The sequence below is a fragment of the Neoarius graeffei genome, chromosome 22 (genome assembly GCF_027579695.1).
Source record: "Neoarius graeffei isolate fNeoGra1 chromosome 22, fNeoGra1.pri, whole genome shotgun sequence".
In the NCBI taxonomy this organism is placed as follows: domain Eukaryota; kingdom Metazoa; phylum Chordata; class Actinopteri; order Siluriformes; family Ariidae; genus Neoarius; species Neoarius graeffei.
The window spans coordinates 38,521,949-38,542,559 of NC_083590.1; the positions used below are offsets into that span (position 1 = coordinate 38,521,949).

General features: G+C 40.0%; 1 protein-coding gene across 1 annotated transcript in view; it reads left to right on the plus strand.

Moving 5' to 3' along the window:
- Positions 1-20,611, plus strand: part of ptprua (protein tyrosine phosphatase receptor type Ua) — a 489,507-nt gene that overhangs the window by 435,705 nt on the left and 33,191 nt on the right. The window contains exons 21-23 of the mRNA XM_060904791.1: positions 1,955-2,109; positions 4,388-4,523; positions 15,695-15,844. Coding sequence (XP_060760774.1) covers positions 1,955-2,109; positions 4,388-4,523; positions 15,695-15,844 — 441 coding nt within the window. The remainder of the gene's footprint in view (positions 1-1,954; positions 2,110-4,387; positions 4,524-15,694; positions 15,845-20,611) is intronic.

Genomic DNA, 20,611 nt, shown 5'->3' on the forward strand with positions numbered 1-20,611 from the left:
ACAGTTGACTTGCTAACTTTAGGACTGCAGTTGTCATGAACAGTTTTGCACTCAAGTTTCCATCAGTGAAGAGTTATAACATCAGCAAAACAGACTTCATGTTAAATCTGTTAAATTGTTATTATCATGTTGTCATCATCCAAATGAGGATGGATTCCCTTTTGAGTCTGGTTCCTCTCAAGGTTTCTTCCTCATGTCGTCTGAGGGAGTTTTTCCTTGCCACCGTTGCTCATTGGGGATAGATTAGGGATAAAATTAGCTCATGTTTAAAGTCATTAAAATTCTGTAAAGCTGCTTTGTGACAATGTCTATTGTTAAAAGCGCTATAAAAATAAACTTGACTTGACTTGGTTTGGACCACTACAGTGCTGGATTCAGGAATAGTACAGCACAACATCTAACATATTCTAAGCTAAAAACAAAGAAATGTAATTAAAATACATCATCAAATAAGAAATTACAATATTGCTCAACAGCCATGATAAATGGAGTCCCAGCACATTCATAACATCATCAGTAGGGCACAGAACATCCATAGGCAGGTGTAGAGTACTCAGCAATTTGCAAAAATGTATTCGGTTCCCATCCACCATCTCAAATTACTGCTTAAAAGTGACATATTATACCCCTTTTAAACAAGTTGTCACAGTCCCCTGAGGTCTTAATGAAATGTCTGTGACATGTTTTGGACAAAATACCATGAGGATAAAGCACCACAGCTCCTTCTCACCCTGTCTAAACAGCCCTGTTCTAAACGGCTGACTTGAGGGCCTGTTCCTTTAAATGATAATGAGCCACTGCTCACACCACCCCTGTCTTCCACCAGCCAATCATGTAGCACTTTCCTCATAAATATTCATTCACAAAGGCAGTTCTCATGCCCTGAGTCGAGATACTCAAATGAGGGGGCGGGATCTTTCAAATGAACTCCACTTGTGACATAGAAAGGGGAGACAAATCTGAATGGCTTGTTGAAGCACATGTTTTCTGAAATAGACAGCTCGAAAGAAACTGACTAGGTGAATTATTTTAGAATTTGTGGGTTGGTTGGCTCCAGATACCCAAATGTATTTGCACAAGCACTGAAAAAAGTGTTTTTTTTTTTAATCCCTTTCTGGCCGAAAGGCCCAAAGGGGGATTATGTCATGGTGATTTCCGCCCGTCCGTCCATCCATCCGGGAAGGGTGCTTACCTTCTGAAATCAACTCCTCTCACAATTTTTGGAGGAATTTCACGAAACTTGGCAGAATTCTTTGTTATATGGCGATAGTATGCATATTGTAATTTCATTAAATTTGGTCACATTTTACCAGAGTTACAGCCCTGGATTAACAAAATTATAATTTGACAATTTCATAAGTGTGTGTTTTCCTTCTGAAATCAATTCCTCTCACAATTTTTGGAGGAATTTCACCAAACTTGACAAGGGGCATTGTTATATGTCGGTACTATGCATATTGTAATTTTGTTAAATTTGGTCACATTTTACCAGAGTTGTGGCCCTTGATTAACAACCTTGTACCTTCACAATTTCATGAAGGTCTGCTTGCCTTCTGACATCAACTCCTCTCACAGTTTTTGGACGAATTCCTCAAAGCTTGGCAAAAGGCCTTCTTATCTGACGCTAATATGCATATTGCAATTTCATTTCATTTGTGAAAATTTTACCAGAGTTTTGACCCTTGATTAACTAACTTGTACTTTGACAATTTCATGAGGGTGTACGTTCTTCTGAAATCCTCTCACAATTTTTCGAGGAATTTCACCAAACTTGACAGGATTCTTTGTTATATGTCGGTAATACGCATTTTGCAATTTTGCTCAATTCAGTCACATTTTACCGGAGTTATGGCATAGTTCCTAGTGGGGGATATTGTTCTCTCAGAGCTCTCTTGTTCATAATATGTCCCTTTTACAACCAAAATCAAGTTTCCGTTTTGCCTCCCTTCTCCAGCGGGGCTATCCAGCCAAACATGAGGTGTGTCAGTTCCATTTCACATCATGGCCAGAACATGGAGTGCCATATCATGCCACAGGATTGTTGGCCTTCCTGCGCCGTGTTAAAGCCTCCACACCACCTGACACTGGGCCTGTGGTCGTCCACTGCAGGTACACATGCATACAACACACAAATACATACACATACATAATATGGCACACAGGACTAGCCTATGTATATGGCCACTCATCCTTCATAATGACTACTTACAATGTACTGGTAATTGTGCATTTATTGAACTGACAAATGGATAATTCATATCATGTTGTTCTGAATGTTTGTTTTCTTTAAGTTTTGACCAGGTGAGTTAGTTCTTCTACTTTAGAACATGTCCTTCATGACAATCAGCTACAAAGGTGCAAATTTTCCCACCATTTATTAGATGAATCAGATAAACCCTCTCAAATGTGTGGCACAATCTCCTTGGGGCAGCTGTGGAGGTTAGATAACCAGCCTTGGGTCCAAAGGGTTACTGGTTTGATTCCCAGGAAAAATGTGAGGGGAGATGAGTGAATGAACCACACGTTCCCCTCTATCAAGTGCCCTTGAGCAAGGCACCTAACCCCCAACTGCTCCCCGAGTGCTATAGCATACCTGCCCACTGCTCTGGGTATGTGTGTATGCTCATTGCTCACTTGTGTGTGTGTGTGTGTGTGTGTGTGTGTGTGTGTGTGTGTGTGTGTGTGTGTGTGTGTGTGTTAACTGCTTCAGATGAGTTAAATGTAGAGGAGGAATTTCACTGTGCTTGAGTGTTCATGTGACAAAATAAAGGCTTCTTCTTCTTAAGATTATAACGCAAGTTCAGCCACCTTTACTTAATATTACACTGCAAAAAAGGCCTTTCTAGAAATAAGCCTAATATTCCTAAATCTAGCCAAATTATCTTGTATTGAGCAAAAAATCTGCCAATGGGGTAAGCAAAATTTACTAGGTTAGAATTCTTAAAACTAGCAAAAAAAAAGCCTAGCCACTGGAAAATCATAATGTGACATAAAACTAGACAAAAAGGCTAGAATTTGAGCAAACTGAGCTTATTACAAGCAATACAATCATATTTATTTAAAACAAAGTAACTTAAAATGAGAAATTTAGTCTCTTAATTAGCTGAATGTTAGAATTTATATCTTGAAATAAGATTAACAACCAGCCAAAATATTCTTAAAATAAGCATTTTATTATATTAATTGAGCTGACTTTAAGAATACCTTGAAATTATTTTAATAACTAGCCAAAAAAGTTTAAAACAAGACACAATATCTTAAAACAGCACAATAAAAATAAGCTAATTCGTCTCAAATTAAGGCACCAGAAGCATCTTGTTTTTAGCATTTCTTTCTTTATTATGTGAACCGGCATGGACCCCTGGTGGAAAAATCAGAGTAGGCTACCTTGGGACCGATATCAGAAATAAGCAACATGTCATACTTAAAATAAAAAATGAGAGCCTTTCTTGGAAATGATGAGGTAAACCATGCAGTGTCTGTAAAATGGATTAGTCTAAATGGCAACAAATACATACGGGAAAAGTCATTAATTGTGAGTGATGTTAATTCTGATCTGCCAGAATTTGGACTTTTAAGACATATCTATGTGATTAATTCATCATTGTTTTGTTTTGAGTTCATGCAGTACAACACCATTTGTTATAATAGAGATTATATGGCATATCAATTAGAGATCCCAAACTTGGCACAAGCAACTGAACTGATATCTGTCAATAACCTTGTAGATTTCACTCCGTATTACAGCTTTACTCACAAGGATATGGTCTTTGTCCCAATGAAATATTACCTCGGAGATGTGATTGGGCTACACAAAGCCTCATCTGATGTATAAAAGGCACACTGTTATTCTGCTATTAGCTGTGGCTCATATTCAGTCATGGAAATTTGGCAAAAAGTTATTGAAATGTTATAAAATTCATTTAGTGGGCAACACAGAACTGGTTAATAGCTTTTTCTAAATCAGTCAACTGTGTTGCATGTTTGTCTTGTTTGACAATAAATGAATTATTTTTTTAAAAATTGCTGTCATTTCTTAAAATTCTTAAATTGAGAAGTTGTGCAAGTGGTCTTAATCTTAAAATAAGGAACATAATCTTCATCCTTTGCTTGGATAATTTGCAAAAGATGTCCATACCTTGTTACTAGTTAAATTGAGCTTGATCTTAGCTGGTAAATCTTATTAAGAAAAAGTTAGATATATTTTCTCAAAATAAGACTATTTTTCTTATGTGAAAAATGCTTGTCAAGATTCTTCTTCTTGTTAGACTAAAAATAGGACAAATTTTCTAGAAAAAAGCCTTTTTTTACTTTCTTAAAAATCTGTTTTTGCAGTGTAATAGATAGACACAGTTAGCTTTTGTCTTTTGTATCGCTGTGTGCGCAGTATGGGTGCTGGGCGGACGGGTTGCTACATTGTCCTGGATGTGATGCTGGATATGGCAGAGTGTGAGGGAGTGGTAGACATCTACAACTGCGTCAAGACGCTCTGCTCGCGGCGCATTAACATGATTCAAACTGAGGTAAGTCAATCAAAAGAAAAAAAATGTGATTTGTAATTTAGATTTACTGTGTAATGGAAATTTGAACCACATGCCAGACTTGCAAAAAAGGGTCAGTTTGTGGCTTACTGCATACATTCTGGAAACTGTGAAATACAGAATAGTCTGTATTTCATGTGTCATAAATAAATAATACAATTCTGATACATTATTCTAATTCATATTTGAGCTTTTATTGACCATCTCGGGTCTGAGGGTATTTTCTGGCACTCTAATGATTTTGGTATGTTCTGATTTTGTTCTCAATTTCAACAAATCTAAGCAGTATTTTCAAAATCATATGACTTTTTTGTATTGAGTACAAGTTCAACTATAATAATATCAATGTAGTCTGTATGTCATGATTGTACTTTCAAAAAATACCAGATAAATGAAGATGTTGTAAAAATCAGTTTTAGAACTGTGTTGGAATGCATGAAAAAACATGACTTTATCCATTGTGATGAACCGTTTTGGTCACTTGAGGTGATTCTGTTCAGTCATAGGAATGTATCAAGCACAAAAACTTAAATCTGCTCCATTGATTTGGACAATTAATTGGCCATTAAATAATTTATGCCCTATTGTTTTGGGATAAAGGGTTGGCAGTGGGAGGGGTATTCAATGAGAAGGGTAAAAATTTCCATTCCATTCAATGAGAAGAGTGAAAACCCCTCCCACTGCCAACTCTTAATCCCATCAGGTCAAGTCACAATGGGGAAGGTCGTATTTTTCATACATTCCAACACAGTTCTCAAACTGCTTTTTTACAACAGCTTCATTTATCTGGTATTTTACTTTATTGTGGTATTTGACTCTATTCAGTGGGTCTTGAAATTACAACCCAGATTCCAAAAAAGTTGGGACAAAGTACAAATTGTAAATGAAAATGGAATGCAATAATTTACAAATCTCAAAAACTGATATTGTATTCACAATAGAACATAGACAACATATCAAATGTCGAAAGTGAGACATTTTGAAATTTCATGCCAAATATTGGCTCATTTGAAATTTCATGACAGCAACACATCTCAAAAAAGTTGGGACAGGGGCAATAAGAGGCTGGAAAAGTTAAAGGTACAAAAAAGGGACAGCTGGAGGACCAAATTGCAACTCATTAGGTCAACTGGCAATAGGTCATTAACATGACTGGGTATAAAAAGAGCATCTTGGAGTGGCAGTGGCTCTCAGAAGTAAAGATGGGAAGAGGATCACCAATCCCCCTAATTCTGCGCCGACAAATAGTGGAGCAATATCAGAAAGGAGTTCGACAGTAAAATTGCAAAGAGTTTGAACATATCATCATCTACAGTGCATAATGTCATCAAAAGATTCAGAGAATCTGGAAGAATCTCTGTGCGTAAGGGTCAAGGCCGGAAAACCATACTGGGTGCCCGTGATCTTCGGGCCCTTAGACGGCACTGCATCACATACAGGCATGCTTCTGTATTGGAAATCACAAAATGGGCTCAGGAATATTTCCAGAGAACGTTATCTGTGAACATAATTCACCGTGTCATCCGCTGTTGCCAGCTAAAACTCTATAATTCAAAGAAGAAGCCGTATCTAAACATGATCCAGAAGCGCAGACGTCTTCTCTGGGCCAAGGCTCATTTAAAATGGACTGTGGCAAAGTGGAAAACTGTTCTGTGGTCAGACAAATCAAAGTTTGAAGTTCTTTATGGAAATCAGGGATGCCGTGTCATTCGGACTAAAGAGGAGAAGGACGACCCAAGTTGTTATCAGCGCTCAGTTCAGAAGCCTGCATCTCTGATGGTATGGGGTTGCATTAGTGCGTGTGGCATGGGCAGCTTACACATCTGGAAAGACACCATCAATGCTGAAAGGTATATCCAGGTTCTAGAGCAACATATGCTCCCATCCAGATGACGTCTCTTTCAGGGAAGACCTTGCATTTTCCAACATGACAATTCCAAACCACATACTGCATCAATTACAGCATCATGGCTGCGTAGAAGAAGGGTCCGGGTACTGAACTGGCCAGCCTGCAGTCCAGATCTTTCACCCACAGAAAACATTTGGCGCATCATAAAACGGAAGATACAACAAAAAAGACCTAAGACAGTTGAGCAACTAGAATCCTACATTAGACAAGAATGGGTTAACATTCCTATCCCTAAACTTGAGCAACTTGTCTCCTCAGTCCCCAGACGTTTACAGACTGTTGTAAAGAGAAAAGGGGATGTCTCACAGTGGTAAACATGGCCTTGTCCCAACTTTTTTGAGATGTGTTGTTGTCATGAAATTTAAAATCACCTCATTTTTCTCTTTAAATGATACATTTTCTCAGTTTAAACATTTGATATGTCATCTATGTTCTATTCTGAATAAAATATGGAATTTTGAAACTTCCACATCATTGCATTCCATTTTTATTTACAATTTGTACTTTGTCCCAACTTTTTTGGAATTGGGGTTGTAACTCTTGTACTATTTTACTCAGTTCAGAGCCACAACCAACTCTGTTACACAATTACTCTGTAATTTTGCTCCCACTCCAACTCCACATTTTACTCTCTAAATTCAAAATAGAGCAAAATTATCTATTTTTGAGGAAAATACTTTTAACTCTGGAAAAATTGCTCAGTCATTTTTCCTGCGTATGCACTACAGCACGCATATCAACTGATCTGCTCATCAGAAATAGAAGAAATATTTACACTTACTCGAGTTGATCTTTGGTTGGATCAAGTCGAAGTAAAACAAAATAATGAATAAAATAAGGCACTGCTCATCATAAGTGTCACAGTTCTCAAAATTGAATTGAATTGAATCGCTGTCCTGAATCATGAACTGAATCATGAATTGATTCACTGTCTTGAATCATCCACAGCGCATACAATCTGAGTGCCATCTCGCAACAAGTTTTACCTCCAAATAGCCTAAACTATGTCTGACTGACTTTATCCTGTTTACGGTGGGCATTTCCACCATGAAAGAGAAACCAATCGAAACCGAATTTGAAAGTGATTATCATGCCGCTACCATGGGAATAGTCTTTTATGAATGTGTAAGTGCGTGCTCAGCGCTTCGACTCTGGTGTGACTGAGTAAGGTGACAAGTTTTATGTTTCATCTAATTTAGGTCATTTAAAAACTATCATATTATTTTGCAGTTTCTGTCAATATATTTATCATACTTGTATGATAAAAACTCGCAAAGATATTTATCTGAATACATGACCTACTTATTCTAAACCCATCGAGCTTCGCCGGCAAAGTTCTCTACCCAAGAGGGTTAAGGAAAGTGATTGCTTTTCTTGTTAACTATGCAAGCACTGCAGTAATCTTGTGATGAGAATGTTTTAACAGAGCATTGATATTCTTGAATGAATGAATGAATGAATGAATGAAATGTGGATTGCCAAGAACAGCCATTTTAGATTTGTGTGGGCTTTGGTTTTAATGACAGTCATTTGAATTCAGCCATATGTTTCTGAATTACTCTGAGCCCACTGTATTTTGTGTCCTATAATGACAGTGATTTTTTTTAATGCTAAACATTTTAACTAGATTTTTACACACAGAAAAAAAGTGAAACTAAAAAAAACAAAAACAAAGATGACTATAATAATTAAGTCAATGTCAGGTGTTATGTGTTGAAAGAAAACAAATAACACTATTCAGACTACTCACAGCTGCAAATGAATGAATATGTGAATGCCATGGATGCACATTGGAGGCGGAAGCAAGTACAGGCTTATTTTATTCACCACTGGAACATAAACATAAAAGCGTGATATTACTGAGATATGAGCCTGGACATGGAATATCTAGAAACTAGGTTACAAGAACATTTTGTTGTTCGGCAAAAGTTAAGCACAAAGCAAGACACAAAACAACACCAAACTGAGGCTTATATCCCTGAACTAATGATTACAAAAACAGACCATGTGGAGCATCTCTATGTGGATGTGAATATCTAGAGTTGCATCTGCTAGCTGTGGCTTGTTCAAAGTAACATAATCCAATGAAGCAGTAATCAAGGAGAATAACTTTTGAACTCAAACTGGCGTCGACTCCGAGGCTGATCTAGCACAGTATCTTGAAGCATTATTTGGCAATGCAGTTTGTAGGAGAAGTTCAGCGTCGACTCTGGAGTTGACCTGAAAGTGAATTCAAAAAGGCAAAGTTACGTTAAATTGGAGTTTGAATGAATCCCAAACAATATCTCCACAAGAGTTTAAGGTTCTACAGAGATTTCAGTGGGATTCTACTGTCAGAATTTCGTAAAATCAGGTGATGTGTTACAATCTCTGGTGAAATTGCGGTAAAATGTATATGATCTTAAAATCATTGACAAAAATGTGCACAAACAAGCAAACAAGATAAGGGAGGAGATGGGACAGAAACCAAAACAGAAGCACATGGTTAGGTAAACAATCAGAAAGTCCTGTGAGCTGTTGGAAGCATGGTGAGCAGACAGTGTTCAGCATGAAGGGTGACGGAAGTCCCCTACTCCTGGAGCATCTTAGAACACATACTAGAGTGGCTCTGCTCCTCTGTGTAAAAAGTTTTCCAAGGTCCCCGGGTTGTGGGACAGGCATCATCTCAGGCAAAGGAGCAGACAGAGGGCAGGACTGTGGGAACCCAAGGGTGGAGAGATATTCTTGCTGTGGTTTGGTGATGAAGCAACATCCTCAGCTGAGAAGATCAGCACGATGATGACATTCTCTGCAAACCTGGATGACAGAGCAACATTCTTGGCTGAGCAGAGAGATGGAACAATGTCTTGAGAGGCAGAGACAGGTGAAATGATGTTGTCCTCAGTGAAGCTGGCAGGCAGGATGACATTCTTAGCAGTGCAGAGAGGTGGGGTGGTGATGTTCTCACTAGAGATTGGTGGCAGAGTGATAACCCTGGCACAGCAGAGAGGCAGGATGACGATGTCCTCAGGGAGCTGGCAAGTTAGATGACTTCTTCATTGGACTGGAGAAGTGGGGTGATGACATTCTTGCTGGAGTCTGGTGGCAGAATAACAATGTCCCTGTTGGCCTCTGGCATGAGCTTGGGCCTGGCCATGACACTGGAGGCCACATCTGGCATTGGCATGGGCATGGACTCAGCATGGGCATAAGCATAGACTCAGGCATATGCATGGGCCTAGGCTCAGGAATCTCATCACAGGTCTCGTCATTGACCTCCAGTAGGGGCTGAGCCAGGTTGGCTGTGTCTTCAGGCTCTGGTGTGAGCTCTGGGATGAAGGCTGCCCTGTTGGTCTCTGGCATGAGTTCTGAAGAGGAGGCTTCCCTGGAGGGAGCTCTTCATTGGAGGCTGCCCTGTCAGCCTCTGAAGAGACATTTTTGTTGGAGGCTTCCCTGTCTGCCCTCTGGTGTGGGTTCTGGGATGGAGGCCAGCCCTGTAGGCCTCTGGAGAGAACTCTGAATAGGAGACCGCCCTGTCGGCCTCGGGTGAGAGCCCTAAAGATGAGGTTGTCCTGTCAGCCTCGGGTGAGAGCTCTGGAGAGGAGGCTGCCCTGTCAGCCTCAGGTGTGAGGTCTTCTGTGGAGGCCACCGTGTTGGCCTTAGAAACGCCCATGTAGACCTCCCCCCCCAAGGTGCCTTCCTGAGAGCTTTTTTTTTCTTCCTGTGAGCTTGGAAGAGCCACTTCAGCATACTATCAAATCCCGTGGAGTCTCTAAGGCATGGGTGCTTAATAATGAACAGGTACTCAGCCCACTGGCATGCTTGCTTAGTCAGTCCATGAGTCATGTAACTTACCCAGATATTTTTGGCAGACTCTGCCAGGCTCTCATAAAACAGCTGATGTTGGACAGGAACCCATTTAGCAGATATAAAAGGCTATCACAGGGGGATGGGGTACATGTGGGCTAGAGCTAGAAAAATGTCACGGTCTCGATGGGCTGCCTGGCAAGCTGGTTGCCACACAACCCTCGTTGTCCTGCTGCATTCATAAGGTGGCAAAGTATTCTGTTATTTAAAGGGAGATAGGCAGGGTACAGATGCAGGTAAAGATTCTCTTCTTCTTCTTCTTCTTCTTCTTCTTCATTTTTTTTAGAAAAAAATACAAGCAAACAGCTCCAAAACATTAGGCAAAAATTGGGGTCAAAAATAAGCAAAGAATCAGGCAATCTGCAAACAACACTTACAAGGGCAAAGAGCATAATCCACAAAACAGAGCTGCATCAAAAACCCGAATAACAAAACAGCCAGCCAGTCAACGCACAAACAATGGTTTGGTATTGCTATGTAGGAACACACCGGATGAATACTTCACATTGAAAAAATGAGAAGACAACCAATCTTATTGTTTATTTGAAGACAACCAATAACAGGACAAAGGAGGAAAAGAGACAGAAACCAGAACAAAATCAAATTGGTTACATAAATAAATGGAGAGTCAATGTGGAAGTGCTCTTTGCGGTACAGTGATCGTGCAGTTTCGGCATGAGGGGGAATATGTGACAAAGACAAACAGATAAAATATAGAACAAAAAACTAAATATAGAACAAAAAGTTGTACCTAGAGTAATGATATTTAGATTGTTTAAACCTTTATATTTTCTCTGGGTTTTTCCAGTTTTCTTCCACCTCTAAAAACATGCTGGTCGATTGAGTTGCCCTCGAATGTGTGCGTTAGGGTGGAGCTTAAATGACAGAAAATTGTTTTTCATTCATTTTATTTGGTCTTATCCCATGAACATGTTCCATTTGTACTAAAAAACATATAGACAAAGTTTGTGCATTATATCTTAAATTTTAATGGTAGCTCAATGAACTCAAAGATTATAAAAGTAACACATTTTATGCAAGTTTGCAATAAAATCGTAAATTGTGTACAAAGCTCAAAGATATTAAATATTTTTTTATACATTAAACTCACTGCATCAAAATAGTATTTATAATAAGCTATAGCACTGACAAAACAGGAAAACTGGTAAAAGCTAACTAATTATACAGTGCTACAAGTTACTGTGGTACTGCGTCAACCAGCGTCCGTTTCCGGCTGTCTGGATAATCTTTGCAGTGCTTCTCAACAATTTGCAACAAGTACTGTAACTGTGACTCATCTTTTGTGAAAATACTGTTCAACAAAATAGTTTATTTAGACATCGACAATTATAGCAAAGTGGCATATTTATCATGCACTAGTTCTGTATCCAAACTTCAGAGGTATTCAAAAAAGTGTCTTCCATATGGGTATAGGTACAGTGGATATAAAAAGTGTACACACCCCATTAAAATGATCGTTTTTTCTGATGTAAAAAAAAAAATGAGACCATGATAAATAATTTCAAAACTTTTCCCACCTTTAATGTGACCTATAACCTGTACAATTAAATTGAAAAACAAATAAATCTGTTAGGGGAAAAACATTAAACAAAACAACAAAAAAAACATACAATAAACTGGTTGCATAAGTGTGCACACCCTTAAACTAATACTTTGTTGAAGCACCTTTTGATTTAATTACAGCCTTCAGTCTTTTTGGGTCGGAGTCTATCAGCCTGCCACATCTAGATTTGACAATATTTGCCCACCCTTACTTGCAAAAACGTTCCAAATCTGTCAGATTGCGAGGGCGTCTCTTGTGCACAGCCCTCTCCAGGTCACCCCACAAATTTTCAGTTGGATTTAGGTCTGGGCTCTGGCTGGGCCAATCCAAAACTTTTTTGGGGTCATTGTCATGCTGAAAGATGAAATTCCTCTTCATCTTCAGCTTTCTAGCAGACACCTGAAGGTTTGGGGCCAAAATTGACTGGTATTTAGAACTGTTCATAATTCCCTCCACCTTGACTAAAGCCCCTGTTCCAGCTGAAGAAAAACAGCCCCAAAACATGATGCTGCCACCACCATGCTTCACCATGGGTATGGGGTTCTTTTGGTGATGCGCAGTGTTGTTTTTGCACCAAACATACCTTTTGGAATTGTGGCCAAAAAGTTCAACCTTGGTTTCATGCTTTTGGGAGAGTTGATGTATTTTTTTGCAAAATTTAGCCAGGCCTGGATGTTTTTCTTTGACCCTACCTGATAGTCCAGACATATGGAGAATACGGGAGATTGTTGTCACATGTAGTACACAAGCAGTACTTGGCAGAAATTCCTGCAGCTCCTTCAGTGTTGCTGTCGGCCTCTTGGCAGCCTCCCTGACCAGTTTTCGTCTTGTCTTTTCATTAATTTCGGAGGGACGTCCAGTTCTCGGTAATGTCACTGTTGTCCCATATTTTCTCCACTTCTTTATGACGGTCTTCACTGTGCTCCATGGTATATCTAATGCCATGGAAATTTTTTTTTGTACCCTTCTCCTGACTGATACCTTTCAACAATGAGAGCCCTTTGATGCTCTGTAAGCTCTCTGTGAACCCTGGCTTTTGCTGGAGGATGCAACTGAGTAAATGTCTGAACTTTATTTGGGGTTAATCAGCGTCATTTTAATTGATGGCAGGTGTGAACCCAAAAAGACTGAATGCTGTAATTAAATCAAAAGGTGTTTCAACAAAGTATTAGTTTAAGGGTGTGCACACTTACACAACCAGCTTATTGTACTTTTTTTTTTTTTATGTTTTCCCCCCGAACAGATTTGTTTGTTTTTCAATTGAATTGTACAGGTGGGAAAAAGGTTACATTAAAGGTGGGAAAAGTTTTGAAAATGTTTATCATGGTCTCATTTCTTTACATCAGAAAAACCTATCATTTTAATTGGGTGTGTACACTTTTTATATCCACTGTAGACCTAGGACCAGGAGAGGCTTTTTTCCGAAGCATATTTTCAGCTTATGTTGTCAGACACTGTGGGCTGGGATCATCTAGATCAGTTAGCTCCATAATGTTAGTGATCAGTTTTTTAAATGATTAACACTATCACAATTGCAGAGTGTACATTTCACTGTATACTTTGCAATAAACCCTTAATAAACTGATAATATTTAATGCTGCCCCAGTCCATTCCAGTGTAGTATTATTGTAGGCCCTGTATTGAATAATGCCTCTAATGACAGCAGGACTTAATTGTGGCTGACTTTATGACTGCCAAACTTCATGCTGATTGAGCTACCAGTTAGATTTCTTCATGTTTCTTAATATTTTACCAGAATTGTTTATATGTGTGTGTGTGTGTGTGTGTGTGTGTGTGTGTGTGTGTGTGTGTGTGAATATCTCATCCCTCATTATCTCTAGCCGCTTTATCCTGTTCTACAGGGTCGCAGGCAAGCTGGAGCCTATCCCAGCTGACTACGGGTGAAAGGCGGGGTACACCCTGGACAAGTCGCCAGGTCATCACAGGGCTGACACATAGACACAGACAACCATTCACACTCACATTCACACCTACGGTCAATTTAGAGTCACCAGTTAACCTAACCTGCATGTCTTTGGACTGTGGGGGAAACCGGAGCACCCGGAGGAAACCCACGCGGACACGGGGAGAACATGCAAACTCCACACAGAAAGGCCCTCACCGGCCACAGGGCTCGAACCCAGAACCTTCTTGCTGTGAGGCGACAGCGCTAACCACTACATCACCGCGCCGCCCCCTCTGATATATATACAGCATATATCAAATTAGGTGGTAAGATGGTAATATTTAATAATTTTTAAAAATTACCTCCATCTGAGTGTGGATGGACTGGTGTCCCAGCTAAAGTGTCCTGTCTTACACCCAGTGTTCCTGGAATAGGCTCTGGACCCTCCATAACCATGACCAGGATAAAGGTAGATGAATGAATAAATGAATGAATGGTCACATCTTTAATCAGCCAGTGGTGGGTTTCCCAAAAGCCTCTTAAAGGGGTACCAAATATAATATATACAGTTGCTGATGTGACAAAGTAACGTATTCTTAAGTATTCTATCAAATTTATATACTAGAAAACAACGAAATATCTTGGTAATTGTAAATATAATACTTTATACGCTAAACCGCACAAGAGTCGCCATTTTTAAAAGACCGTGACGTCAGCGCTACCCACTGCACTAGCGGAACTCTCCGAAATAGAGGAGAGAAGTGTGTAATCATGGCGTCAGGCGCATCAAGTGAAAGCGACAGCTCTGTCGAATCGTACGAAGAGATCCCACAAGACACACTGCAAGCAGGCTATGGCTTAGAAGGGTACCAGTTTGAACCTAGGAGAGGTACTATGTAGTGGAAGTTCATTATGTCTAACTATTAAAGCTATTTTAAGTTCGTTTCTTAAGACAAGGATTTTTTAAGATGTTACCTTGTTGACAGTTTCGGCGAGAATCTTCCACCTTCTTCAAAACAGTCACCAGATGTCGAGTGGTGACGTGCCTTATCAGCTGATGTTACGCTACGGAGGCGTGAACGTCCCGCCCAATTTGGCAGGTAGTTCACGCCTCCTGCTGCCAGGTCGCTCCCCCAGGACACATCTGGTGACTGTTTTGAAGAAGGCGGAAGATTCTCGCCGAAACTGTCAACAAGGTAACATCTTAAAAAATCCTTGTCTTAAGAAACGAACTTAAAATAGCTAGGAGAGGTACTCTCGACTCCGGTGATGAAATAAGAGAAGAAAGCTCGGATGACGGCGAGGATGAGACTGATGCTGACCATGGGCATGGCGAGCGTGGGGCAGAGCGTCTGCGCGCAGGTGACATGGCGTGGTGCTCGTGCGGAAAATGTAACGTGGAGTTGCTCACGAGTCCAGCAGAATTTATTTGCTGCAATGAGATAGGCGCCACCCGTGGACTTGCGAAATCGTCGCAAGAGGCAGAAACAGGTATTTCACACGTGCTATTCCCAACCCCAATGAGCCAACACAACTGGGCACATACATACGTCATGAGTGTTACGCAGAGAAAATGAACGTGCATTCTGATTGGATAAAATTAATATCATGGCGGGCTGTTCAAACTGCGGAAATAGTTTGCTCGAGCTACTTTCAAAACACTATAACTTTCCAACCTTAGAACAAAAAACTTTTGTAAGTCTTGAATAAGGTTCGTTAATGTGTGTTTTATTGTTATATTTACTCTATATATTGCCCTCTGTTCCCCTTTAACACTAAGAGCATCTTAACTAGGAGAGAGAGTGTTCATTGTGCTGCTCGCTCTACCATTTAACGATGCTCTTTGTGCTACGATGCTTTTGGGAAACTCGGCACAGACAAATATGGATTATTTTAACTCCTTCACATACTTTTACTACTCTTTTTAGGAGCAGTATGTGTTTATTCATGACGCCATCCTAGAGGCATGCCTGTGTGGCGAGACAGCCATCCCAGTCAGCGAGTTTGCCCTCACCTATAAAGATATCCTGAGGGTTGACACCCAGAGCAACACCTCTCAGCTCAGAGAAGAGTTCCAGGTGAGATTTTTTTTCTGTGAAGCCTTGTGTCATCAGTTTTAGTCAGTGGAAATGCTATAGGAAATGAAAAAAGACTGTCAAACTTGTACAGCGTAGATAAACTTCACGGTAAAATAGTTTGCTTTGTTTTTATTCATATACTGATGTATGTTCATGAAATGCCTGCAGGTCTGTCAGGCATTCACTGGAGCTTTAAAGGATAACTCTGACAGCAATTTATTTGTCTTTTATACTACAACAAAAGTAATACGTGTAAGATTCTTTCTGACATTTAAAGATCTTACTGCTTTTTAAACTAAGTACTGTGTCAACAAATAGTTGCACAGGGTATGTTCAGGCAGCGGATTCGTGCGAGTTGATGTCAGTGGTGAATTTTGGAAATGAATAAAAGACAGATGGTTGAGACAGATGTTCAGTGACTCTATATTGAGTCAGAAATGGGCCACAACAATTACCTTTTGTGATTCCTTATCTGGATTTTTAAATGATGTTTTGTATTCAATCAAGTTAGAATTGTATGAAAAAAAGAATTCTGGTTGTGCATTCCATTTCAAATTCAGATTTCAATTTTAAAACACTATATCGTTAGTTCATTGCCTGGAATGGTGGCAATCGAATCTGTGCTCCTTTGCACTACTGATGCCCCTGGATGTAGTGTTTTGCTGTTTTAAATCAAATTTAAAGAAGTCAATTTGAAATGGATTTCACTTACAGCCTTATAGCTTTGGCGCAAAACCTAAAAAGTAAATATTGCCCAGCAAAAATTGTGGGTAAGGGTAATATTGTGTCCATGTCTTTTTACCCCAACTACCCCTGCACTTTAAAGCGCATATCCTGGACAAAATTAATTTTTTTTTAATATGAAAGAATGTCCCTTTACACACTCATCCAGAAGGGTAATTTTGCACAAGGCCATCTGTCTACAGCAGAAAAAAATAAAATAACAAAACGCATCTGGAAAAATCCCAACGGAGTCTGGAGCCAGATTCGTGACGTCACCTGCGGAAGCGCCAGCAGGCTGCGCGAGCTTGCACGGTTTCAGTGCACAGCCTGTGTAGACCAAGTTTAGCAGCTAGCGATTTTGTATTGAAATATGGAATTGTCACCTGAGCGCAATGTGGGAAATGATGAGTACTAATCCCATCAAGATTGGTGTTGCTACACCCTCCTACGATACATCTGTTAACCATTTTAATAATTATGCGATAACGTTGAAGAAATTTGCAGAAAACCACCAGGTCGTTTTCTCATAAACAAACCAGCACTGACGTAGGATTCAGATGGAGGCGTCCCGCACGCGACGTCACGAAAATCAATATTTGCCGGGAAATCCAAATGCCAAGTTTTTTCAGAGGCGGACCAATTCGCCTCAAGCGGTTTGATTTCAACTGAATTTTTCTGGTATTGTAGCCTAGTAAACTACACCCACCCGCCTAGCGGCCAAAAATATTTTTGCCTAGCGAATGGGTCTAGCCTCGCACCATATAAACAAAAACACCCCGGGCATCAAATCGTGCCCACCAATCACAACGCAAGCTTTTTGTTTGGATTCTTTGGGCGGGCTTTTGCAGGAGTGACGACAAAGCTGCGCGACACTGGAGAAAGCACAACAGGAAAGATGGCTACCGCGAGTGAACAGTGCACGTTTGACTCCGCTTTGGAATCAGTTTTAGAAGAATTAGACTTGGAGTTTTCGTTGAAACATGAGCAGGAAGAGGCTCTCCGCTCATTCCTTTTCAAGAAGGACGTTTTCGCTGTTTTGCCGACCGGCTATGGCGAAAGTCTGATCTACCAGCTGGCTCCGCTCGTAGCCAAAAGGATGGGCTAGTTTGTGCAGTACGAAGAATTAATAAACAGCTTTGAAACATTACTTTTTGATTGTTTCTTATTTTCCCGTTATTTTAAATTTAAGGGAAATTATTTCACCAAACACCACTAAATAAAAACTCTCAAAAACAGTTTAAGCAAACCCTTGAAAAACACTTGAAAAAAATAAGAGTGTATGTTAAGTATGTGGTACAGACTCCAAACTTGTGGTCATTATCTCCAAACTTCTTAATATCTAGAACCTGTTTATTAATTAATACGCATTTTGAAAAATTATTTATTTCAAGGCCTCCCCCACTGCTTTCTGTCGCTCTGACTACGTCACAGTCACTGTTGCGCTAACTGGTCAGAGCGTTGGCCTATACGCACAGAGACAGTTTGAAAGACAGTGGTTTGTTCCACCCCCACCCTTCAGAAATGTCTACGGATCGAGGCCAGACTAAATATTCACATGTAGGCTACATCCACACGACAACGGCAACGAGATGTTATTTAAAAATATATCACGTCCAAGTGGGCAACGATCAGTAAAATATCAGGTCCATATGGCAATGCAACGCTTGCTGAAAACGATGCAATACACATGCCACACCTCTAGGGGCGCTGTAAGACGGTCCCTTTGGAGACACCAGAACAATAGAAGTAAGAACACATGCGCATAAACTATTATGCGCGAGACTTCATATTAGCCACAAAGTCAGGAAAATCTGTTCGTAAAATTACATTATAATGACCAAATACAATGAAAAGTATTTTTCCAGTCTCACCTGTGAAAGGTAATCCCATGTGATCTCGTTTGGACGGCAAACCTGTTGGTACAGTTAAATGCAGCTAATCTTTATTCTCCGCTTTGACCTATCCAATATGGCAGCGAGGATGACGTATGATTCTTCGCGGAAGGCGGGGTCTTTAATGGTCCGGAATAAATTGAATGCTACACGTTGATGGATTAATTTGCTCTTCTACGCCCTTTTTGAGGAATGTATTGTCGGACTTAAACCAACATCTGAAGAGGTGAGATCACTCCTTTTTTTCCCTATTTTTGCTGGCGGGATTGACTCTGCCCTAAGGGCAGAGTCTCTCTCTCGCTCTCACTTTGCACCATTACACAATAAATATTCACAGTGAAAATATTTTGTAAGCGCGTTTCATGAACAAAGTTATAGGATTTGTTGACAACTCGCATCGAGTTCATTACACTTCTACCCGGCATGAAGCACTCACAGTCATGTGGTTGTGACATCATCGTAAACAAATCCGTTCTACTCATCCAGACGACTTCACAATGGCAACGTTGCCAGATCTTTCCACTCTGGAACCCGTTCTCAAAAAGATTGCGTTTTGGGCACCCAAAACGCCGGTGCCGTGTGGACGCCAGGCCTAAACGATAAGCAATTGTATCGGAGTCACCTGAATCCGTTGCCGTGTGGAAAGGGCCTTAGTCTGGCTTGCCAGGCTACTGGTATTGCGCAAGGTAAAAAAAACTGCACAAAATGCAAAATGTGACAGATATTTGACCAAAGTTTAATATAAAATAGGAGAATTACATTAATCTTGCTCCTGAATTTACCCGTGATATGCACTTTAAAAAGTGATTCTAGCTTTAGATAAATTTTACGTATCATGTATCACGTATGGACATAATGTCCACTACTACAGTACTACCATTATTTAGCTATTTTCTTTTTGTTGAACATATGTAGAAATTCTGCATTTAATTTAAATACACTGATCTATAAATGACTTTTTTTTTGGTGTGTAAAGCTGACTAGCACATCACAGACAAATGCATATCCTTAGATGGACCATTGATTTTATTTAATCTGCTATTTATCCTGTTGAAATTGCTTTGTGCTGTTATGAGTTCCATCCAGCGTATTCATTTCACTGTGCTTTCTTTGCATGAAAATATTATTGACTTCATTTCTGAGTAGCCCGTAATGTGTTCCAGGACTGCACTGCATGCCATTCCATCACTACATTGCTATACCTAGTCAATCTTAATGCTATGTATGCTATTTTGCAATGCCCCATCAGCAAGCAATGGACTTTAGCCATCACAGCTTCAGTAATTTACACTATTGTCATTCAAATCCCATTCGTTGATGGGCTTGTAATGGGCTGGTTCATTATAAACACCATTATAATCAGCCAAAGCACTTACCCTGCAATCTAAATCATTATGTCTGAATATTTGGAAGTTCTTCCTGTCCGCTTTCCGGAGGATGCATGTCTTCTGTCTATGCTATTGTCTAAGGCTTATTAGTACTCATGCTCTTTTTAGTGAAAAATAATCAGAGGTCTACATGATGAGAGCTTCTTCTGGCTCATCAAGCTGATCTCAAACACAATTTATAGGAATTTTAATCAGTGAGGGTATTTTTTATTGAAAAATAGCATGCACATAGTTATAATTTACATTACATTAATGGCATTTAGGATCCACTCTTATCCAGAGATAGCTGTGGAGTTAGGCGCCTTGCTCAAATGCACTTCAGCCACCACTTCATCCATTCCCTGTTGGCCCAGAGAATCAAACCGGTGAACTTTTGGTCCCAAAGCTGCTTCTCTAACCATTAGGCCATGGCTTCTCAGGAATGGAACTTCTGAAGCCCATCTGCTTCAAGGTTCGGCATGTAATACATTATGTGCAGTGCCTTTCTGCTCACCATGGTTATCAAGAGTAGTTATCTGAGATACCAAAGCCTTGCTGTCAACACAAAATATTCTGATCTCATCTCCGCTGACTGCTCTCATCAACAAGGGGTTATTGTGAAAGTCCCAGGAGAGCAGCAATGTCTGAGATACTGGATCATTAACTGACTGTCAATAAAATGGCCTGATTTGATTCAGCATGTTGTCGATGGACTTTTTAAAACAGATAGTCAAGGACAGAGCATGTCAGTGGGCTTAGCTTGCTTGAAATATCCTATACACCCA